At 41.2% G+C, this 24,333-nt stretch overlaps 1 protein-coding gene across 3 annotated transcripts in view; it reads left to right on the forward strand.

Annotated features, from left to right (window-relative positions):
* Window positions 1-24,333, forward strand: part of myo10l1 (myosin X, like 1) — a 44,568-nt gene that overhangs the window by 12,847 nt on the left and 7,388 nt on the right. The window contains exons 3-37 of one of the 3 annotated variants that reach the window (XM_042222607.1): window positions 9,515-9,673; window positions 10,434-10,621; window positions 11,259-11,393; window positions 11,967-12,091; window positions 12,268-12,281; window positions 12,396-12,480; window positions 12,707-12,813; window positions 13,202-13,331; window positions 13,433-13,551; window positions 13,678-13,824; window positions 14,805-14,905; window positions 15,045-15,111; window positions 15,380-15,472; window positions 15,562-15,630; window positions 15,714-15,796; window positions 16,218-16,320; window positions 16,479-16,559; window positions 16,681-16,805; window positions 16,907-17,024; window positions 17,142-17,248; window positions 17,330-17,597; window positions 17,666-18,547; window positions 18,682-18,805; window positions 18,974-19,115; window positions 19,714-19,818; window positions 20,123-20,218; window positions 20,393-20,486; window positions 20,708-20,763; window positions 21,641-21,783; window positions 22,062-22,256; window positions 22,497-22,654; window positions 22,747-22,867; window positions 23,327-23,475; window positions 23,591-23,739; window positions 23,837-24,044. In XM_042222607.1, the coding sequence (XP_042078541.1) occupies window positions 9,515-9,673; window positions 10,434-10,621; window positions 11,259-11,393; window positions 11,967-12,091; window positions 12,268-12,281; window positions 12,396-12,480; window positions 12,707-12,813; window positions 13,202-13,331; window positions 13,433-13,551; window positions 13,678-13,824; window positions 14,805-14,905; window positions 15,045-15,111; window positions 15,380-15,472; window positions 15,562-15,630; window positions 15,714-15,796; window positions 16,218-16,320; window positions 16,479-16,559; window positions 16,681-16,805; window positions 16,907-17,024; window positions 17,142-17,248; window positions 17,330-17,597; window positions 17,666-18,547; window positions 18,682-18,805; window positions 18,974-19,115; window positions 19,714-19,818; window positions 20,123-20,218; window positions 20,393-20,486; window positions 20,708-20,763; window positions 21,641-21,783; window positions 22,062-22,256; window positions 22,497-22,654; window positions 22,747-22,867; window positions 23,327-23,475; window positions 23,591-23,739; window positions 23,837-24,044 (5,046 nt within the window). The remainder of the gene's footprint in view (window positions 1-9,514; window positions 9,674-10,433; window positions 10,622-11,258; window positions 11,394-11,966; window positions 12,092-12,267; window positions 12,282-12,395; window positions 12,481-12,706; window positions 12,814-13,201; window positions 13,332-13,432; window positions 13,552-13,677; window positions 13,825-14,804; window positions 14,906-15,044; window positions 15,112-15,379; window positions 15,473-15,561; window positions 15,631-15,713; window positions 15,797-16,217; window positions 16,321-16,478; window positions 16,560-16,680; window positions 16,806-16,906; window positions 17,025-17,141; window positions 17,249-17,329; window positions 17,598-17,665; window positions 18,548-18,681; window positions 18,806-18,973; window positions 19,116-19,713; window positions 19,819-20,122; window positions 20,219-20,392; window positions 20,487-20,707; window positions 20,764-21,640; window positions 21,784-22,061; window positions 22,257-22,496; window positions 22,655-22,746; window positions 22,868-23,326; window positions 23,476-23,590; window positions 23,740-23,836; window positions 24,045-24,333) is intronic. The other 2 variants (XM_042222608.1, XM_005934321.3) reach the window with 2 other exon arrangements.

Raw genomic sequence — 24,333 nt, forward strand, 5'->3', positions numbered from 1 at the left:
CACACACACACACACACACACACACACACACACACACGCATGCTCTCCAATTGCTCTCCATTTAAAGATGGAGGTAATAATAGATTTGTTTATTCCTTCCAAAATCAAGAGTCTTAATCCTCCTTTTCCAGCCCTACAAGAACACAGTAGATGTACAGTAAAGATGTACAATGAATTCATGCTTTTGAAGTTGTTCCACTTCTGATCCAACTACTTCAGTGTTTCTGTTCAGTGGCCCAGGAGAGACAGACAGGGATTTCCCAAAATAGAGGACCAGTTATAGGAGCAGGCATTCTCTTTGCTCTGGATTATGAATGTCCTTAACCTCTCTAAAGCCCCATCCATCTCTCTGCCCCCCTTCTCTAAGTAAAGTAAAGAAAATTGCAGCAGTTTGCAGGTTTATGATTTTTTTGCTATGTTATACATGCCATCAAGTTACGCTTTAACAATGAAACACTTGTTAGTTTAGTTAGTGGCATGGAACACAACCCCCCTCTACATGTGAGCCTACAGTATAAAGAAGCCTACAGGTGAGTTAGGGTTTATCTTTACACTATATGTATAAAAATATTGGACCACCTACACATTACACCTACAGGAGCAGCTAAGCCATGGAAACTGATGCCATGAAGCTTATGGAGCACAGTTTTTGTGCTGATATTAATGCCTGAGGAGGTTTGGAAGTCAACAGACAGTTGATGGACTTTATGCACTGCGCACCTCAGTGACCTGTAAACTTTATGTGGTCTGCCTGTGGTTCCTTAATGCTTCCATTCTGCAATAACACAGCTTAGAGTTGATCATGGAGGATCTCTGAATAGAAAGATTAAAGGGTGTGGCCCACTACTTATGTTCCTGTATATCAGGGGTCCCCAACTCCAGGCTTCGAGGGCCGGCGTCCTGCAGTTTTTAGATCTCACCCTCAAGGCCTGGAGTTGGGGCCCCCTGCTGTATATGGTCAGTGGCACTTCTCAATGCTCTTTGGTGTAAAAACTATAGCAACACTAGGTCTTTTCAACTGTTATGAAAGCTAGAAACCCCACGAAAACAAACTACAGCCGTACACTAAGCTGAAGACATAATAGCTATAAAAATCTCCTAATGCAGTAAACTCAAAGGGCTCAAATAACTCTGATGTAGGTCGACATGAAGTGTTTAATGCGAGCACTCACTGAAGCCTTCTCTCCACGTATTGGCATTATATTGATTTGAGAAAACCACAACCTTTCTCACTTTCTCAGAGGAATACATGAAACAACCTTGAGGGTTATTATTGTTTGTTCACACTTTTGCAGTCTTTAATTACATCATCTTGTTGTGTGTTATTTTTCTGCAGTTACTTAATGGAACAGCGCCTTCAGCTGTTCATCTCAATAAACCGACTCCTCATGTAACTGTGGTGATTAGAAACACCGGCAGCAGGAGATAGCACTTTCATCACAGCTCGAAGAGTTTACACATTCTTCCTGTGGCTGTGTGAGCTTCCTCCCACAGTCTAAAGACATGCAGGTCAGGTGATTCTAAATTGGCGACAGCGTGAATTTGAGACATTTAAGGTGCTGTATCAATGTTTATGTGAGTGACTCTGGATTGGTAAAGCACTATTATTGGTCCAAATAACCGTTTATTCCAATTTCAAAGAGCCAGACTGTTGTAAATTTGTAGAGTGGTCTAGAGCAATAGTTCTCCAGTTTTAAACGGTATATTTGAGCACTTTGTTATTAGCAGCCTGTCACAAAACAAATCATTTGTTCTTATTTCTTTAGTTGAATCTATGTAGACCAAAGACAACACAGTTTAAAACACATAAAATAGTGTTTTAACTCCAACAATGTGGTTCCAAAAGGGGCAAAAAACTTGGCACAGATCGTATCTTGAAGCAATATTAGTCATGGTTTGGCCTCCCCTGAACCTTTGCCTCAAAATTATTGAAGGAGTCTCGGATCATCTTGAAAGAAAACAGAATGAAGGGCGAGATGGCTGTAGCTTAGGCAGTAGAGCAGGTCATCTACTCATTGCAAGGTTGGTGGTTCGATCCCTGGCTCCTCCTGTCTGCATGCCAAGTATCCTTGGGCAAGATACTAACCCCAAATTGCTCTCTGATGCATTCATTGGAGTATGAATGTGTATCAATTAGGAATTGTTAGCTAGCACCAAGAAACTTAGAAGACAGTGCTGGTGTGATTGGGTGAATGTGTTGAGCACACCGGGAGTATACGAATCAGTCATTTTAACATTAAAAGGGCTTTGAATAGTCCTTCAAGAAGACTGGAGAACTATTCCTGAAAACTCATTTGAGTTTCTTGAATTTGCAGTATCATCCCATCTCTCACCTCATGACAAACTTATGACCATGACTGAGGGTTAGAGCTAAGCCAATCCAAATGGACTGATAAAAACATCCACCTTTTCCTTTAAGTCTGAATAGTTTTCTTGGTAGAGAACTTGATAACGTTAGGCTACATAAGGCAAAAATGAATGAACCTTTGGGGAAACTGGGTAATTTAAAAAATGGGTAGCAAATAGAGCACTTTAACTAGTTGCAATTGATTTCAAAGAGCTCCCATTGGCATTCTGAATATCCTGTTAGTTTGTGTTTGATATGATTAAAGGGCTCCTACCTATATATTCTTTAGTGGGGATGTTACATTTTCTGCCTCCACCGGGCACCTTTGCCAAACACTTATATAGCACACACACACATGCACACACACATGCTCAGGTTACGTTTGCGATGATTTATGGACTGTGTGTGCTGTGTGACCTGGATTTCAGTAGCTAGCGTGAAAGCTGCAGCGAGAGCTCACGCGAGCACAGAACATGCTGCAGGGATGCAGCACTCCTTGTCCACACACACAACAATTGCATACTTAGAAACACACACGCACACATGCACTACTACGCACAACTACTCCTCCCTCGTACTCGGTCAAATGTGCCTAATGAAAAGTTCAGAAATGTTTGGGCCGATTCGCCACGGAAGAAAGCTAGTGTTGTTGTGATCTCCTGACCCACTTCCTCTACTCAGTTTCACATTTCTAACCCTCTGAGGATCCCCGTAGTTACACACTTGCTCTGTATAACATAATGAGATTAACATAATTTCACACAAAAATACGGATGAACGCACACACATTTTGCTAAAGTATCTGTCTTACTCACTTGCATTTCATCTATTCACACCTTTCCAGGCACTGCAGTGTTCTTTATTAATGCAGGGCGGAGACCCCCTATAGGGTAGTGTGAGTGCTAATTTTTAAAGGAGGATTTTTAGTCCAATTTTAGTCAGTCCAGTTTTAGTCAGTCCAGTTGATTAGAACACATGTTCAGTGCTAATTCTGGCTCTGTGGAATAAAGTAATGTTTTAAGACAGGGCAAATTTATTCATCAAGTTTATTTGGATTTTATAATAGTCACCTAGTAAAATAATCGTCTCCATGGGTGTTGGCTCTGTTTTATGTTTGATGCCAGTTGCAAAACTGTTCAGATGGCGATCAAGGCAAATTATTATTGAAGCCATGTTAGCATACTGATGCTAATGTTAGCACCGCTACTCCGTAGTTTCCCTAGTTTGTGAGGGTGGTTCACAAATTACAATCACATGCTTCACACATTTTTAGTGTTTCCTCTTCAAACTCAAATCCTATTTTTCCTTAAAAAGTAATGCAGTACATTATTTAATTACTTGCAGGAGAAAATTACATTTCTCATTACCTTATTTTCTCATTACTACATAAAATAACCTGAAAAACATTTAACGTAAAACCTTACCCTACAGTCCTATACACCGACACAAATCCTTGTTACAAATCTCACTTATGTGATCTTTCTTTTAGTTTTTATGTATGAACACAAAACCGACATCACAAAACAACGCTGAAAACCAGCACATTGAGACTTCCACTGTGATTCCACTTTAGCAGCATGAGCAGGAAGAAACGAAGGTTCCAAGCCTGACTGATTATCTCTGCTTTTGTTACCTGTTGAACTTCTGGCTGCTGGGCTGTGGTCGGCTTTCACTCAGCTTCATCATCCTTCATCGTTCCTGTTTAGTTTTGTGTTAACATGCTGTCTTTGCAGGGGCTTGCAAAGAACTGAAGTTCTGCTAGCAGCATAATGTGGCTGTTCCTGATATAGTTGCTTTACTACAATAAAGCTGACTATAGCACAGAAAGAAAAAAGCTTGTTATCCACCTGCTGTGCAGATAACTGAAGAACCTTTGTAAAGCAAGTAACAATGTAATGCAGTTACTGAATTAAGTCCAGTAATGTGTTCCTTAAAAATGCAAAATGTTTACAGTAGTGTGAAAGCAAAACCAGTCATTATAATGTAATGCATTACACCCAATACTGTCTTGACTCATACCCAAGCAAATCAATGTTGTCTGTAGTCAGGAATGCTGATAAATGTTTTAAAAATCCTTCTTCATATTCTGCAGGCTTGATAGTTTTTAGCAAACGAGCACTGCTAAGCACTGCTGGCTGCCGTTGCCCACAGTGTACTTTGATTTCAGTGATCAGATTACACTAAAGACCTGCTCATCCCAACTGCACTCATTTAGATCTGACACTTCAGATCCAAGGTCAGTGAGGAGACCTGCAGGTGCTGTACGGAACTATGTGATACTAAATCTGCACTGGCGAATAGAGGTCTACAGAATATGTAGGTCACTGTGCTCACAGCTCTCTTCCTCTCTGTCTCTCCATCTTTATCTCCTCGCTGTGGTTGCAGCTAATATGTGAAGTCAGATGAAGAGGCTCGTCTCCTCCGGCTCTCCTCCTCAATCATGCAAAGCAGCTTCAGACATCAGAGAGTTTTACAGAAAGACTCGAAGCACTGCATGTATATGTGTGTGAGCTTAAAAATGTCTTTACATGGCAAAGAAAATGATAAAAGGGAAGAAGTGTTCTGAAAAAGTGAATCATACTAACCTGTTTTGTCATTTAACTTTCCATTAACATAAAATAAATATATTTTCAGTCTGAGATCATCCCAATAGGCTTTCTTTGCAATGAATTTGATGCAAGTTTTCTAAAAACAATACTACTCAGCCACTTTAGGAAAGTAGTTTTATCAGATAACTATCTTTGTGAATCACAATTTTAAGTCTGGCGTCTAAGTCAGAGAGTACTCAGAGATGGACTAAAACAATTTTTCAAATTTTGTGGTGGGATTTTCTGACCACCTTCTCGCCGAGTATGATCTCCCATTCCTGTCTTAGTGAAGACAGATAAGAGTTAGTTAACCATCCTCTACTTCTACTTCAGCCTATCTCTGTATTTTCCTCTCGCTGTTCTTCTGCTCCTGTTCTGGATGATGAATTATTGAATATGAACTATCCCATTTTAGACTCTCTCGGTAGTCAGATTTATCGTGCGTACATCTGCATCACAGCACAGTTTGAGTGTGTTCGTACCTTTTTTCTTTGTGGGTTAATGTGCAGATAGGCTCCATGTAGAGAATGTGTGTTAAAACCTACTGGAGGGCAATGAAAGAAAACAGAGACATCTGCAAAATTCTTTCCCCCCTCTCTCACTTCAGCTGCAGGTTACTTCAGTTACTGACACACTTTCCAAATTTGAAGCATCTCATCTCCCTGAATTACTTGTGAATATCTGCTTTAAATGCTGGGGGTTTTTTTTGGCTTCATAACCAGTTATATGTTGCAGAAAAGTATCCCAGGAATTTATTTGTTTAGTTATTGTGTTAAGAAATTCTTCAAATATACGTTTTAGCAATCCCCTCCCCCCTTTAATGGTAGTTTGCCATTTGTTTGCCATTTTCTCTTGTACGTTATGAGGACGTGATTGTGGCTCGTTTGAATATTCTTTCAACCCTGTAGGCAGTTTATTCTTTCAGCTCCATACAAATTAAATATAGATATAAAACAACCAGTCTGAACAAATATAAAAAATAGGTTACCGTTTATATACAAGTTGCAGTTTGTGGAAGAGAGTATGCTCAAATAATAAAAAAAAACCTAAAAGGAGATTAGGTGCATGAGATTAACTCACTGATTTTCCTATTGTAGAGCTTCTTTTTCCAATATTATATGGATATAAGTGTCCTTAGGGAAAACAGTACAATCAGTAAACTCCTTCACTTCAGTTTGACGTAATTCTGCACATTTACAGATAAAACTCAGCCAGTGTAGAGAATAGGTCAGCTATCTCAATGACGCACAGTGAAATGTTAAAATAATGTCACAGCAGCTGCTGAAAAATAAATAAAAGAGCAGGAGTGATGTCACAGGTGTTACAGTTTGAATGCATGTCTATGTTTTTTAGTGCTATCCCGCTAACCTGTTATACAGGAAGGTTAGACTTGTATGAGGAAGTTGTTAGAATTTATAGAAATATTCAAAATCCAGAAGAGCAAAATCAAAGATTATTTTAATACATTTCAAGACTACTGCTGGATATTCCTGTTGGTCAGAGTTATGAAGATAAGTTATGCAAATATAGCTATGTAAATACAACATGTAGGCATCCATTTGTGTTTCTTCTCTGTTGACCTGGTGTGGTTTTTTTTCTTAGTGTTGTGTGTGTGTGAAGTCTTATCTTCCCTTCCACTGTAATTTACTCTGGATTGCACAGGCGTGCTTGACTTTCTGATTGAAAAGGCTCTCGGTGTGCCTTCAATTACAGACAGGGGTCTCAGATTGAGCCATTTAGGCATTAAGTGATTCACTGTGAGGGATACACAGACACAAATAGATAGCAAAGTATACTGGAAAGACTTGAAGTATAAAAAACAAGCTGAAGGAAAACAGTATTGACAACGAGAATAGCAATACAGAGGAGAGGAAAAAGGAAAGGAAAAATGCAGTGTGGGGCAGATAGAAGAGAAGGAGGTAAATTAATGAAGAGTGGAACGATAAGAGAGGCGAGATCGAAGGAACAGAGACACGAGAAATGATGGGGGAGGGATAAAAGACGGGTGACATACAAAGAGAAAGAGAGATGAGAGAGACAGAAGCGATGTTTAAGACATGAAGTCATGGAGAACTCCAGAAAAAAAACAGTGGGAGATCATGATTTAATAGGATGAGAAAGTAATGGAAAAAAGTGGAAAGAAAAGCTTTATGGAGTGGAGATCTTTCAAGAGTATTTTCATCTTTCTATTTTTAAAAAAAGGTCTCCCTGTAATATCTGCAATATGGATGTGCACAGCTGTCCACATCATGACAAACAAGCACGATGGTCCATCTCATTTCGTAGACAAGCGTGTGTCTAACTCACACATCAGGCATGATAGCACAACCACATACACTAACACACTCACACATAGATCAGCTTCAAAGGTTGAAAATAGCAGGATGTAGCATTAATTAAACCAAGAGAAAACAGATACGGTCAGATATGGATCAACATCATCATTCATTCACAGGGTGGATTTAAGTTCAATATTCATCCCTGGTCTCCGATGAGCTTTTAAATGTCTGGCTTTTTAGCTCTTAAATGCTCCACTATGATTAGCAGCTGGTTGCTACCTTTTTTGGTCTGTTTGGTCGTGAGCAGGTAGCATAAAATGAAGCTTTAGAGATTCTTTAGCAGTGCAAAGTGTGAATAGGGAAGAAGTTAGAGCAGTGGGTCCCAAAATCAAAGCAGTGAAGTGAAGACTAATAACTCAGACATTCAGATAAATATATCATAGATGTTTTCCATCTTCTCGTGTAACTCTCAGCAAGAAAGTAAATGACGCTGAGTTCTTAAATTATAAAATATTAGTAAGTTATACTACGTTATCTGGTCACAATCCTCTTCATCAGCTTCATGCAGCAAGAGGGTCAACACTCAGGCAGTCTTTTCCATGCATAAAGCATTCTACAGCACATAACATTAAATTGATCCAATTTAGAACACAGGGCCTTTTAAATGGATGGGGTCACAGTAAAGATGCAGAGCTGTTAGCTGCACGTGTCATCATACATGAGTCATGCCTTCTATAATGGAGGGTGAGGTATAATTGGGTCATTTCATTTACAGCTCAGTGAGTGCAGAAATGTTACCGACTTCATTAGCATTGCAATACTTTAACTGATGTTTTGGCATTTCAGAGAGAGAAAAGTGGAAACACGGCAGCATATTGCGCACAGGTTTCTTTTGTCAGCCACATGCAACAAACATTTGGCATGGGATGATTTCTTTTGCCCTGAGAGAGTCGTCGGCACGCAACAGCTCTGTGCAGTGCAAGGCAGCGTCACTGGAGTGAAATAGATTTATTTAAGAACAGGATGTCGGAATGCCTACAGCTCACCCTTCTGCTGCTTTCAACAGACTTCCACCACATCTGTTACAGCAGCAAGCTCACTCAGGGTGGAGGCTGGCTGTGAGACTGAGATGACATATTAACGACCCAGTATCGTAAAGGCCGTGGTTTCTATTCTTGGCCGGGCTGATTTCGCTGGAGTGAATGAGCGACCTTTACGCTGAAGTAGAATGACAGCCTGTGTGCGTCTGTGCACCGTGTGTGAGGAAGATGGATGGGGATTGTGGCAGCAGCATCCATGTGCCTGACCTGAATACACACTGAGCTGCATTCACTTGCCATGTCCTTCCAGATCAGATCCATTGCCCTCTCTCATCTTCTCTGCTTCTGCCCTCACGGTGTTCCTCTCTCGCTTCTTTCTCCTCCCCTCCCACAGCCGGCTTCTCCACCCGTTTTGTCCCCTAATTCTCTAGTTGCCATGGCAATGGATGACATAGATGAGATGGGGGGTCTGAAGGGAGCCGTGAGGCTCTGTATTCTCACCATGTGGATTTTCATCATGTTGCATCACAATTAGCCTGTTAATGCTAAAAATGGAGAGACGTTGGAATGCTGGAGTCTTTCATGTATTTGTTTGTGTCAGAAACATTGATTAGCCAGTTAGTCAGTTTTGGTCTGTGTTATTTATTAGAATATTTCCTTTTAAATTACAAACAAAAGCCTTTAAAGGAATATTTCTAGTTTTGGGGACTACATTTACTCTAATTTCATTACAGTGAATATGAACCTATTTTACACCAGTGACCGGTTATGTTAGCTCAAAAACAACAATAACAAAAAAAGGTAAAATATAATTAAACTGGCCTAGAAACCTTTAGACTCAAGAAACTTACAAAAACAGCAATAGCAACAAAAAAACTACTAAAAGGAATTCCCTTAATAACAGCTGAATAGCACAAATAACCTAGGCAGAAAAGCAGCTCTGGACTCATAACATGTCAAACTGTAAGACGTCGAGGCTTCAGTAGCAGAAGACCACACTGGTTGCCACTCCTGTCAACTAAGAATGGGAAACTGAGGCTGAAATTCACACAGATTCAACGTTACCTGGTCTCACGAGTCTCGATTTATCCACATTTGTTGTCTCCAAGTGACTGTCAGTGTTGCACAATCAGCACATATGCTGCTTTGCATTGCTGTTAGATTGCTATTTCACAACACTTGTGAATATTATTGTATTATTTCATGCCAAAGTATGAAGTTAAAAACTGGGTGATGATCTTTACGTCTCCTTGTATACAGGTGTTTTACTTGCAGCAGGCCGAGGTCACCAGGGAGCGAGTGTACGCTATGCACCAGTCAAGCATCGATGGGGTGGAGGACATGTCAGCACTGGCGGAGCTGCACGAAGCCGCTATCATGCACAACCTTTACCAACGCTACCAGAAGGATTGCATCTATGTGAGTGCATTCAGCGAGCCATGTGTGTCTATGTCTATGTCTGTGCAGGGCCATTATGTGTGTTTATATTATCACACACCTCCTTCTCCTTTGCTTACACGAGTGAGGCTTTTAGAAAGAGACACAAATCCACTCATCAGGCCTCAGCATATATCATTCTCATTGCAAAAAATAACCATATGAATGACTTTATGGTGCGATAGTGCAGTTTAAAATCTGCAACATCACTTGATTTGATGGCCTTGTGGTTTGAATACATGCGCGTTTTACAATGCAGATAGGAAATAAAACGCATAAAAGTTTATTTTTGATCACTAACCCAGGCATCCTTACACATGAATGCCCTCTCCTCCAAACTGTGGGATCAGTATGCATTGCAGTCTTTACATTTTGATCACTTTTATGCTGATACACAGAAATTTTCAAAAGTCTGGAAACCTGGAAGATTACCAGACAGCTAGATTATCTAGACTGCCTAATCTAGATGATGAAATATTGTCCATATACGGATTTACCTTAAGCTGATCAAAAGAATTTCTCTTGTGTGAGTCTGCTTTCTGTATTACTGCGCTCTCATGCACTCATGTGTATCTGTGTCCTTTAGCACTATTTTATATGTGGATAGTCCACTAAATGTGCCAACAAGGTCATATGAATATAGAAAGTGGATAAACGTGGACCAAATATAATCAAATAATAAAAAGAAAGGAAAGATGATACAGACACTGAACCTGAAATGTCTCTCCTTCGCTGTTTTCAGACTAACATCGGCAGCATCCTGGCAGCTGTCAACCCATACAAGCAGATCCCTGGTCTGTATGACCTAGAGAGGGTGGACTTGTACTCCAAGCACCATCTGGGGGAACTCCCTCCACACATTTTTGCTGTAGCCAATGAATGCTACCGCTGCATCTGGAAACGCCACGACAGCCAGTGCATCCTCATCAGGTAATGATGGAGGACATTCAGGGAATTCTTTACCCATCTATCCCTCTATCTTTCTCTACTAAGCTATCAAAACATGACTTTGTTTCCTAAATCTTGTCTTTCTAGTCTACTATTTCTAGTATGCTTATTCCCAGAAAATCCTGCTGTTCCTATGCCTGTTTGTAGTTGTAGCCTGTGCATAGATAGTGAAACACTGACAGCTATTAGACCTAATGAAAAATCAAGGTAAAGGCTTAAGGAAGTGGAAGTGGTTTGCATCCCAGACATATTGATGTCAGTGGTTGATTGGAAATGCGAGACAGAGCAATATTCAAGACCAAGCTAGAGAACAAATAGATTGTGATCATGACCGTGTCTCCCTTTGTTTTGAAAATAAATACAATTTCCTCTTCCAAATTAAAGTAGGGTTATTGGTTTGCATGATTAAGTGGCCTGATCTGGTTCTAGTGTCCACCATCCCATCATGCTTTCACTTGTGCTCAGCCTGATTACGATAGGCTGAATATCTCTGAGGTCTATCAACCTGCAACACCAATTAGATAACCGGAGAGGTTCAAGATACGGGAATGTCAGTGAAGGTCATTGTGTGTAGGATTTAATTGGGCTATGTGTGTCTTTGTGTGTATGTGTACTCCAGTGGGGAATCAGGAGCAGGGAAGACTGAAAGCACCAAACTGCTGTTGCAGTTTCTGTCAGTGATGAGCCAGAACTCAGCCGGAACTCCTCCCTCAGAGAAAAGCACGCGTGTGGAGCAAGCCATCGTACAGAGCAGGTATGCGAATCAGTGAAGTAAACATAACAAGCTTCAGGAAATGCCAAGAAACAAGTCAGTGGGTTAGCATCTTTTCCATGGAGCGTGCTACCTGCTAGGCTGTGGTGAAGAAATAATCACTAACGCCAGAAAATATGATGAAGACTAAGTTTCTGTAATGACTACTTGTGTAAGTAGTAAAAGGACGGGATTAGGAGTGTGTGTTTTACACATTTTATATATCAGATTAACAGCTTACATGGTAAAGATGGCAGCCATTCAAGGCCTGCTTATGGCCTTTGCCTTTTCTTTGGGATTTTACCAGCTCATTTTACTTGAGACTTTAAAGCCATTTATTTACATCTCTAACAGGGTGTTAAGTTCTCAAAGAATAATGTTTTGTGTAACTGAAATTTCATATCATTTAAATCCAAGTGTCAGGATTACAACTGTAATGTGCGAGTGCTAAGTGTGCACGGTTTGAGCTCATATGGATATTATGTTCTCCTTAAAATGTCGAATTTGTTGAAGTTTTTTCTGGAAAACATATGGTAAAAAAAAAATACTGTAAAAATAATTTTTCCCGCTTTTCAGTCCCATCATGGAAGCTTTTGGTAATGCTAAGACTGTTTACAACAACAACTCCAGTCGCTTTGGGAAGTTCATCCAACTTCACTTCTCTGAGAGTGGCAACATCCAAGGAGGCTGCGTCATAGATTGTATCCTTGCTTTAAAGCACAATACATCTAACTGCATGACATTTACACCTGTGTATGATTGAACGGGTGCTTGTTTTTGCATACACGCATAAAAAGTTGTGGTAGAAATGTATGTTTCTGATTCTTAGAAGGTGAATTATATGAATGATGAATTTCTTTGACTCACTTCCTGTCAGATTTACTTGAAAAGGTAAGGATGTCTCGGCCTCCTCGTATCAAATTTATTAGGAGTCACGTGTCAGTCTTACATTGTCAATCACAATAAAATGTTCATGGAAACTTTGCTACCCTGATTTTTCTGTAGAACCGCGTGGTACGACAAAACCCCGGAGAGCGAAACTACCACATCTTCTACGCTCTGCTGGCAGGAGCTAGTAAAGAGCAAAAAAGTAAGAAGCTGTGCGAGCGTAAATATCAACAGCGAGCTTTTATTATTTTTATTATTTTTCAATGATCCAATTTACACTTTTGGCTTCATGTGAGAAGTTATTGTAAAAATAGTTTGATTTCAGTTATAATAGAGAAGAATAAATATTGATGGACAAACATTATTAATCATTAACTTTTACCTGTGAATACATATCGTTTGCTCACATTATACATTTGCTCTTGCAGGCCTCTACTTCCTGGAGGATCCCGCTGAATCTTACCACTACCTCAGCCAATCAGGATGTCTTAAGGACAAGAGTCTAAATGACAAAGAGCTGTTTAACAGTGTTATGGTCAGTATTGATTTTGTCTTCAGTTCTTCAAGTAGATGTACTGAGGTCTGTAAGAACAGTTCTCTATTGTTATCTATTGTTTTTTTTATCCAGTTACAAAAGTAGCAGAGAGATTCCAAAGCTAACAGGATGATAGATAGGAGGGAGGATTGGTGACCTTAGATTGTAAAGTTTGATGTCCTCACAGCCATAAAACTGTTAATCTTTTTTGTTGAACACTGACATATTGTTGTCTTAAGAGCAGAGCAGGTTAGCCTCAGAGAAATAAAGATCTTTTCCCCTCCATTTATCAAACCTTTTTCTGGGATGTGAATGTTATCAATGAACCTTTGGCTCTGAGCTGAAAAAAGTGCTCACAATCTCTTTCCCCGTGCTCGTCTTTGCACAGGAGGCGCTAAAGGTCTTGGAGTTCACGGAGGAGGAGATCAGAGACATGTTTAAGCTGCTGTCGGGAGTCTTACAACTTGGCAACATTGAGTTCATGACTGCAGGAGGAGCTCAGATCACCACCAAGCAAGGTCAGAGAAGTGCTCATAGAAAATGAGTTAGATGATATAAAAATCGAGGTAGACATAGAAAACGTTCCAGATGTTTAACATGTCTTTGTCCATGTTTCCAGTGGTTACCAATGCCAGTGAGCTGTTGGGGCTGGATGCCTTCCAGCTGTCTGAAGTCATGACTCAGCGCTCCATAATCCTCAGAGGAGAGGAAATCTGTTCCCCACTTACTATTGAGCAGGTCCCTATACACACATGCATATAAACACACTTTAATTTACCCCTCCATGTTTGATTTCTGCCTCTTCCTGACATAGTCACATTACTCATTTCAACCCTCCCTTGGGTTTCCCCCTCATTGCTGCAGGCTATTGATTCCCGGGACTCTGTCGCCATGGCGTTATACTCCCAGTGTTTCTCCTGGATCATCCTCAAGATTAATCAGAAGATTAAGGGGAAGGAAAACTTCAAATCCATCGGCATCCTTGACATCTTTGGCTTTGAGAACTTTGAGGTGAGGGCTTTGACCTTCCCTCTGTTTGGCATATTTTTGATTTTGAGGTCATGAATTTTCTCCTCCGCTTCCTAAGCTGCCAGCTGCTACTCATCCTGTTACTAAGCAAGATTAATGAGTTTCTTACTACTGACTAATCACTTCACTGAAACACTGAGTTATCAGGATTCTGACAAAGACAAATGAAAAAGCTTACTAATAAGTTTTTTCTTTTCTATAAAAGAAAGAGCTATACGAAAAACAGAAATTAGAGGGCAGGTGTAACAGAGAATAATTTATTAACAAAACTTAAGAATTTACAAAAGTGTTTTTTGAGTCTCTTTAGACCAGGGGGATAAAAAGGCAGAGAGGCAGAAGGGAAATAAGATGGAGCTGGCAGGTTGAGTACTGACTGCAGGAGAGCACTGAGATGATCTGAGCCAAGCCAAGGAGAGGACAGAAGGAAAGCCAAATTAGGGAAAGCTGCAGAAGCAGGAAAGCTTGATAGGACCAAAGCAGGACCGGATCTGCCGTCTGATTAGTGGACACAAAAAAACCCCCATATAAACAAACATATTAAACAGCGGTTGAATGAGACTAAATGGCAGTCTAATGGTGGAGTTTTTAAGGCAGAGGAAACCACAGAAGAGGGTATAGGGTTCCTTTCTGCTTGGTTAACTTCTAACAGATTAGCAAATGCATTACTTGTTCATAATGATACAGCAAAGAGCCAGAATTAGGACACTTAAAATAAAAGAAGAACTTGAATAAGCATTTTCTCTTTTTTCTGGCAAAACTGGAATACTTTGGAAACGTGCTACTAGCTGGATTCATGAACCCAGAGTTAGCTGAGCCACACGATAACCAGCTTTGTGATTGCCGTTATGCAGGATCGCCATTTTTAGATTCACTGATCCAGATGATCCAGACAAAGTTGAGCTTGTTTCACGACACAGAACCATGACATGTCTGTAAGTCAATCCCTGCCTCTGTGCCTGTAGGTCAACCGGTTTGAACAGTTTAACATCAATTATGCCAACGAGAAGCTTCAGGAGTACTTCAACAAGCACATCTTCTCTCTGGAGCAGCTGGAGTACAACCGGTACGTGAATATGGAACCTAAAGACATTCGGATTGTGAAGCGGACTTTAAAGTGTTTAAGGAAAAGGGAATGGAAGAGTAAATTTAAATATGACCTTTTTCTTTTTCCTTGCATAAATATTTTGTTGTACTCTCCACAGGGAAGGTGTTCAGTGGGAAGCAATTGATTGGATGGACAATGCCGAGTGTCTTGACCTCATAGAGAAGGTAAAAAATACATTTGCTATAACTCATAGCATAAATGTAATGAAGATGTTAGTTTTTGAGTGCATGATCTTTTCTCAGTCCGTTGAAGAGAATTGAAATAAAAACTCCAGTACTTCACCATTACTAAAGACCAGCTTGGGTGCCTCCTTCAGATCTGTTTTTGGAAATCTAATAATTTGTGGGGCCGATGTCTTAGAAAGTGGTGCTGATTTCATAATACTGATGCAATAACACCACTTTACCCCTCCCCCCTCCTTCTCTGTCCTAGAAACTGGGCTTGTTGGCACTAGTGAATGAAGAGAGCCGATTCCCCAAAGGAACAGACTTCACTCTGCTGGAGAAGTTGCACAGCCGACACTCTGTGAGTTATTTACACATCTCCTAATGACCTCTATGCGTAATTCACTAAATGCTGAGCTTATGTTAAATGCCATGCTTCTGTTTTTGCAGACAAACCCTTACTATGTCAAGCCCAGACTTGCTGATCATCAGTTTGGTATCAAACATTATGCTGGAGAGGTGAGTTTTATTCAGAACTGACCTGCTGCACGCCATCATTGTGTTGTAAAGTCAGTGTAGTTTATAATATCTGTTTCCGACAGGTCCTCTATGATGTCAGAGGAATCCTGGAGAAGAACAGAGACACATTCAGAGATGACATCCTGAACATGCTCAAGGACAGCAGGTAATATCTGCAGATATGATGGTTAATTAGGACTCAGAGGTCTAATTAACCAGTCATTCAAAGAAAGAAGGATTTTAAAGGTAAATCCATGTTTTGTTTGCCTTGTTTTAAGCTGATATGACTTATTGGGCTGAAGTCCAAACAATAACCAAAATAATGGATATTAGTTTCTGAAAATATGAAAAAAGTGTTTCTAAAAGCTTCTAATGAGCTTTGAAACTGACCATCCAAACACACTGTGGTGTGAAAACTCACCTGAATCTCATCTGGCAATGATGCGAATTACACACAGGATTTTTTGTTTATTTTTTCCAGCTCTGCCAGTTTCCTTGTTGTTATCCCGATGTACCCTGTAATACGTTTTCTAACATGAGTTAGCAGATGCGTGTGTTTCATCCTTTGTATTTCTGTCGATTCATAGACTGGACTTCATCTACGACTTGTTTGAAAAGGTCGGCAGCAGGAACAATGAGGAGAAGATGGGAACAGCCCGGCGTAAACCTACAGTGAGCTCCCAGTTCAGGGTGAGTGATATGATGTTGCTGCTAACTGTTAACTAAGGGTCTTGAACTGAGAGAATAATTAAAATGCATTAAAGAAAATGTTTTTGGGGTTTTTTGGAATGGTAGTTATGATTGTTATGGCGATGTATCGGCATTTATTGTTTTCTTAATCTCTTTAGGACTCTCTTCACGCTCTTATGGCCACTCTGAGTGTTTCCAATCCTTTCTTCATTCGCTGCATTAAGCCCAACATGGAAAAGGTCTGTTTTTTCTATCCAATGTCTTTATCTACTCACATATTCATGTTAATATCACTATCTGACAGTATTATTCTGTACTATATCAAGGTTACGTGTTAAATCCTTTGTATCATCCTTTCAGACTCCAAATGTGTTTGACCCAGAGGTCGTGCTGAATCAGCTGAGGTATTCTGGGATGTTGGAGACCGTGAAGATCCGTCGTGCTGGCTTCCCAGTTCGCAGAACATTCAAAGATTTCTTCTCTCGGTAAAGATCTCTAAATCTACATTCTTACATATTTTTCTATATCTGTGATTTGTTTTTTAAAAGTATCAATTCTTTTCTTTAACGTTACATTTTTATGGCAGTTATAAGATCATTCTGAAAGAAAAGGTGCCGACAGCAGGAGATGATAAGAAGAGAACCACAGACCTTCTGACCAAATATGATAAGACCAAGAAGGAGTGGCAGTTAGGCAAGACTAAGGTGAGGTTTTTTTTTTTACCTTTTGGAGATCTAAAATGGCAAAGTTTTGTACAGTGTCTCATATCAAGGTTGTTTAACAGGCTGGCTATAAACTGTTGTCACCTCTTTGTTTTGCAGGTGTTCATGAAGGAGTCTTTGGAGCAGCGTTTAGAGAAAGACAGAGATGAAGTCCGCCGCCAAGCCGCCATGATAATCCGAGCCCACCTACTCACTTTTTCTGCTAAGTAAGAATCTTGTGACATGAAGTCATGTTTTTGGGACCAGTTATGTTTGTTGCTTTGAATTTTGTGTTATTCGATCCACAGGAAGCACTTCAAACGTGCACGTGCCAGCGTCATCACCCTCCAGAAACACTTACGAAGGCACATCCAACGCAAACGGTTTGTGAAGCAGCGCAAGGCAGCGGTGGTGCTGCAGAAACACCGACGAGGTCAGGTGGCGCGTGCTCACGTTCGAAAACTGAGAGGGGAGAAGAAGAAGAAGGAGGAAGAGCAAAAGACGAAGGAGGAAGAGGAGAAGGAGAAAACGCTGGGCGAAGGGGAGACGGAGGAAGCGGAGGGAGCAGATACAAAGGTAAAGCCGTCAGAAGCATCTTCACTGGCATTAATGGGAGTGTTTTAACCCTCTCGTCTGCTCTTTAGGATGAAACTCGCCAAATGGAGGAGATCCTGCAGCTCGAGAGAGAGATTGAGCGCTTGCAGAAGAAGAGGGAGGATGAAGTGTCGCAGCTCTGTGAGTCGTCCAAGCAGGAGCTGCAGCTGCGCCGGGACGCTGAGCTCAAGCGGATGAAAAAGGAGGCATCGCGCAAGGCCACGGAGCTCATCGACCTCCTGAACTTTGGAGGCGTTGATCCCTCACTGGGAGCAGTCGGGGCTAAGCCCGCTGCAGAGGTGAAAGCTCCAAAAGGTGCCAGCACCACCAGAGGAGCATCCAAAGAAGAGGATGTAGACGAAGGCTTTCATGCTGAGGAGGAGTGTATCCCCTTGCCTGACTTCCCTCCCCCTGCTGAGACAAATGCTCCTGTGGATCAGGAAATATTTGCCCAACTCCCTCCTCCACCACCTGCCTTTGCAGAGGGAACAGTGCCCCCTGTACCACCTCCTCCGCCCCCCCTTCCATCAGACGGCATGCTTGCGGGTGGAATTCCTCCTCCACCTCCCCTCCCTCCACCCGGAGATGGCACCACTGTGCCTCCACCACCGCCTCCACCAGGAGAGGAGGAGAAGAAAGAGCCAGAAAGGAAAGTGAGCATGGTGGAGAGCCTCGTAGATGGCGAGGAGCCGATCTACAGCATGCCGGCCGACACAGAATCAGATTACGACCAAGAAGAGGAAGAGGGGTCAGTCACCGCCGGAGACGACAGCTCCGTGTCGGGAAGCAACCGAGGGAGCGCGGCTGTGGCGGACGAGGAACACCCCAGGAAGTCGACCTGCACCAACGCCAGCATCGAGTCCTACAGAGGCAGCTCTGACTCTGTGAGGACACACACTTACACGCATCCTCACAAGCGTGCACGCAGATATGTATGAGCAGCTAGAGTATACAGTGCATTTTAACTCATTGTAATAAACTGTTAGCGTGCTATCTCATTATGGAATAAAAGTAATTATTATTAAAAGCATAAGCAGGTCACTAACGTTATTGTGTCATGTTGCAGTATGCGGACAGTGATGATGAACATGATGGCATGATGGACACTGATGAAGAAGTGACAAATGGCAGGGTGACTTTGCTCAATGGAAATGGGCCACCATATTTCCACGGCTACCTATACATGAAGGGTATAGATGTTTTTCTTTGTAGAGCTGGTGTTTCTGATCTATTTCTGTAGCACTTGCAATATTAAATATAGCAGATAATCATAGCTCCGCTCTTTCAGTGTGGGCACCAAATCCTATCCACTAGACCTTTTTTTTAATTGATTATGTCTCCCAATTGTGCTCCCTCAGCTGGTCTCATGATCCCATGGAGGAGGCGCTGGTGCGTGTTAAAGGACGAGACCTTCATGTGGTTCCGGTCCAAACAAGAGTCTCTGAAGTCAGGCTGGCTCTACAAGAAAGGAGGAGGACTGTCCACTCTGTCACGGAGGTTGTTGTAGTTATTACTGAGCGAAGCCTGCATGCTTTGCAAATAAAAGCACTATTACAGCTAAGCGCAATCTGATGATGTGATGATTTTTACAAAGCTGTTCAGAAAATGTCAACAAGATGGGTCTGTGAGATCCTACCACACTGCCAAGCAGAAGATCTTAAAATGTAACTGAATGTTTCATATTTCCTCATAATTCTATAAAAGGTGAAGTATAATACAGTATGACAGCTTCATGTAACACCACAGTGTTTGTTAGCTTGATTTATTTAAATGTAAATAGCTTAAAAGTCACAGATTTATTGAATCCGCATGAATGGGTTAATTTGTCTGTAGTTCTGAATGCCGTTGAGTATTTGTGTAACTATAGGGATTAAACCCCCTGCAGGAGTTCACTACAATACATTAAAGCCAATGTATTAAGCTTTTAGTGGTTCTTCAATTAGTTGGTAATTGATTTAGGAAAAGTATGTGTTCAGAGTAAAAGTTGGTGATTTTCTTTTTGGAGAAAGAGATGTAGTTGTGATCTTGTTAAATAGAAAGGTTGAGAGGGCAATATTAAGCTTATGAAGAGTGCTCATGGTGTCTTATTTCTCTGCAGGAATTGGAAGATGCGCTGGTTTGTTCTGAGGGACAGCAAGCTAATGTACTACGACAACGACAGTGAGGAGAAACTCAAGGGAACCATCGACATCCGAGCAGCCAAGTAAGATTTCTGACAAACCCCACCACCAGAAAATCACACAAAGTCTTCTTCACTATTTGTCTAGAGTTGTGTGGCTAGCAAAACTCAATAAAAAACAAACAGAAAATCACAAGCAAATACAGAAACATGTTTCAAGCAGACCAGATCATAATGGAAATTTACTGATTTAAAATGTGTTGTATGCAGCTCGGGCATGTTCTTCAGCTTCTCGCTGGATTAATGGAAATTTCCTCTTGATTTCTGGTCCACTGGTCCAGACAGAACCTGAATTTCTCAAACGAGTGTCCTTTTTATGACTTCATAGGGAGATTGTGGATAACCATGAAAAGGAGAACGCTCTGAACATTGTGACAGATGAGAGGACATACCAAGTGTTCGCAGAGTCGCCTGAGGATGCGAGGTATGACGTAGACTTGACATAGACTGCTAATAATAAAAACAAGCACCTATCCCTAATAATAAAAACAAGCTCCTTTGACTACGATGACCTGGATGACTGAGAACCTTCACAGACACACCTATCCCTGTCTGATTTCATAGCTTTAACATGATGGCATCCTCTTTGTCTGTGCAGTGGGTGGTTCAACGTGCTCAGTAAGGTGCGAGTGTGCACTCCCGAGCAGCTGCTGGAGATGTCCCATGAACAGGCCAACCCCAAAAATGCTGTGGTCAGTCTTTTAAAAACACGAATCAGTAAATTCCTCTGATCTGAAAATATTCTTCCCACAAAATGTGCATGTTCGATAGCTTGTAATTGGTTGTAGGTGATTATTGTTTTAATGGTTTTCTTATCGAAAACGATACAGATAAGGTTGTGAACAGTCACGAGTTGGATTGGTTTATTAAGACAAATAGTTCCGTTTGAACAATGCTCTCCTTTCTCATTCAGGGAACTCTTGATGTGGGATTGATTGACTCCGTTTGTGCATCAGACAACCCTGATCGGTAAGTTTGATCAGCTAGAAAAGAAGCTGATGTTCTCCTCATATGCAGAAGAAGAAGAAATTCTCTCTCTGGTTGGAGTATGAATGAAGAACTTAGTAGAAAAGAATGACGAGCAACTTTATACAAGACCTGAGACTTACTTTAGTGCCAAGATCAGCACTAAAGAAATGCAATGCAGCCACAGGTGCTTGTTTTGCACCATGTGGCTGCAAAACAACCCCAAATCATCAGCCCCCCAAAACCATGCTTGACAGTTATTATGAGGTGTTTCTCCTGATTTGCTGTGATTGGTTTTCACCGAGCGTGCCACTGTGCATTATCTACAAACACTCCACTTTAGTCTCATCTGTCCAAAGGACTTTGTTCTTGTTGTTTGTTCAGATGTAACTGTGGAAACCTAAGCCATGCTGCTATGTTCTTTTTAGAAAGAAAGAGGCTTGTTCAGTCTTCTTCTAATTGTGCTGTCATGAAATGTAACATTTAGCATGATAACTGAGGTCTGTAGAGTGTTAATTTTTGCAGTTTATGTGCACATTGCTTCATCTGAGCTTGAGATGAAGTCGCTCGCGGGAAGACTGGTATCGGTCTTGAATGTTTTCCACTTGAAATCTTTCTCACTGTAGCACCATGGTTTCCAAATTGTTTGGAAATCAATGTTTGCCTACTCAGACTGACTGGCAGCAACAGTTCTATCTCTGAGATAAATGCTGATATTTTTCCTCTGTGGCATCATGTCAATACCTGAATGGTCCATATGAGAAACCTGGCAGAATTTCTAATTATATAGAGGTGGTCACGCTTGCTGATCATCAATTGGTCAAGTGCATTTTGTTAGCAACACCTGGCTGCTACTTACCCTCATAGTTCATGTTTTCAGGCCAAACTCTTTCGTCATCATTACGGCCAATCGTGTGATCCACTGCAACAGCGACACACCAGAGGAGATGCATCACTGGATCAGTCTGCTGCAGAAACCCAAAGGAGATGCCAGGATAGATGGACAGGAGTTCCTTGTCAGAGGTGAGGGTTTTGGATATTTTCAAACTTATAGATGCAACTCTGTGCTTTCTATATTTTATTCCTTTTTTCTTTACTTTTGGGAATATTTTAAGCAAGAAAATCTTGGGCCATTTATAGATGTTAGGACTATACGCATTATCTGTATTTAATTTTCGCTAAAAACATCATACTGTCATTTTTAAAACAGTATATCTTCAACGTAAAGGTTTAGGTATCACAATATTTTCTACATTCTTTTTCCTCTTGTTGCCTTCCTCCCCTCTCCTCTCCATCTTCAGGGTGGCTCCAAAAGGAGATGAAGACAAATGCCAAGAGCACCTCCCTTAAACTGAAGAAGCGCTGGTTTGTTTTAACCCACAACTCCCTGGATTACTACAAGAGCTCAGAGAAAAACTCCTCCAAGATGGGAACTCTGGTCCTTAACTCCCTCTGTTCTGTCATTCAGCCGGATGAACGAGTGCACAGGGAGACAGGTGAGCAGAGAGAAATGAAAGGAACGGGAAAGAAGGGCACATTTAATCAGGGATTATACTTACGAGGTTAGGGATATATGCCGGTGTCTCAGTTTACAATTATAGACTTGATAAATGTACCAGTACCCTGGTTTTATTGAATTAAATTAAAAGGATTTATTGCACAACTCTCATAAAACTTAATCACTATGTTAGTAGAAATTATTTTATTGGATTTAACCTGCCCTCTTTTTTTTACAGGCTACTGGAACATCATCGTGTACGGGAGGAAGCATTCCTACCGTCTTTATACTAAGATGCTGAATGAAGCCATGAGGTGGACAGCTGCTATACAGGGAGTCATAGACAGCAAGACCCCAATAGAAACACCAACTCTGCAGCTCATCAGAGACATCAAGGTAAGACGCTCACATAGACAGAGTAAGTTCAAATTCATCAGAAGATGTGTGTCTTTAAGATGATTTTTTTTTACACCATTGTGTCTTCTCAGGAAAATAGTGTGAACCCAGAAATAGTGGAGCAGATGTACAGGAGGAACCCCATCCTCAGATACACACAGCATCCTCTGCATGCGCCTCTACTGCCCCTACCTTACGGAGAGGTCACCAGCTGTGAGTGAAATAGAGAAACCTCTTACGTTCCCAACTTCCTGTTTCATAGGAAATTAAAGAGGTCAAAAAAAAACCCACTCAAAAAAGTGTAAAATGGAGTAAAAGTTCTGTCATAGGGTGAAAAACTGGGTATACCCAGGAGGGGTCGCCAGCGGATCACAGGACTAACATAGAGCTAGACAAGGACAAGCTCACAGATCCACAGCCAGAGCTAGTTTAGAGTTGTCATTAAATTTAACAAGCATTTCTCTGGACTGTGATAACAATTGGTGTCCACAAACAGGAGCTTCAGAAGGGAACCTGCACGGGCAGCCACAGGGAGAACATGCAGACAACATGTTTAACACTTTAAAATGCTGACATTGGCACAACAGTCATCCTTTAATGTAATCTTTCTTGATGTTACTGTTCTCATCTTTAGCCTAATTGATTACCTACGTGTTTTTTTTCTCCGTGCAGTACAAAGGCAGCAGGGTTACGCCAGTCTGCAGGATGAGGCTGTGCGAGTTTTCAACTCACTACAGGAGATGGAGACACTGGCAGACACGGTGCCCATCATTCAGGGCATCCTGCAGACCTGTCAGGACCTGCGCCCTCTCAGGGATGAGGTACTTTTGTATATTTACTTTCAGAAATATATAAAACTTGAATATTTTATTTCCCATAGAATATTCTTTCAGTTTTCCAGCTGTTTACACTCTGATAAAAATCTTTTCCCCACAGGTTTATTGCCAGGTGATCAAGCAGACCAATCATGTGCCTCAGCCTAACAGTCCAGCCAATCGTGCACACTGGCATCTGCTCACCTGCATGAGCTGCACCTTCCTACCCAGTCGAGCCATCCTCAGATACCTCCGCTTCCACCTCAAGAGGTGAGCGTCTGCATTAGGGATAGCATTTCCCTCACAAAGCATCCATAAAATGCATGCGTGTAAATGTGTTGTGTATATTTGTGTATTTGTAACTCAGGATACGTGAGCGTTATCCAGGCGCGGAGATTGAGCGGTATGCCACCTTCATTGGAGAATCCCTGAAGAAGACCAAAACTCGTGAGTTTGTTCCCTCTCAGGAGGAGATCGCCGCCCTCCTGTTGAGGCAGGAGATGAGCACCACTGTCTACTGCCATGGAGGAGGTTCCTGCAAGATCTCCATCAACTCACACACCACTGCTGGAGAGGTGCATAAACACAATATATAAACAAACATATTTCTCTTTGAAATGCATTATTTAAAATGCACACCTGTAAGATAAAGTTAGAAGTGTGTTCATTTTACACTTGTATTGAGCGTAATGATCCATCACTCACACCTATATCTGGAGACTTGCAGTCGCATTAGCTCATCTTAAACATAAAAGAACAAAAATTAACCTTGAATAGAAGGAGAAAGCTGAGGCTGGGTGCATGTGATTTGCAAGTGATCTTTGAATTATTTGAAAAACCCTTTCAAGATGAAATAAATCAGTT

Source organism: Haplochromis burtoni, unplaced genomic scaffold, assembly GCF_018398535.1.
Source record: "Haplochromis burtoni strain Fernald_Lab_line unplaced genomic scaffold, NCSU_Asbu1 Contig_89, whole genome shotgun sequence".
NCBI classification, from domain to species: domain Eukaryota; kingdom Metazoa; phylum Chordata; class Actinopteri; order Cichliformes; family Cichlidae; genus Haplochromis; species Haplochromis burtoni.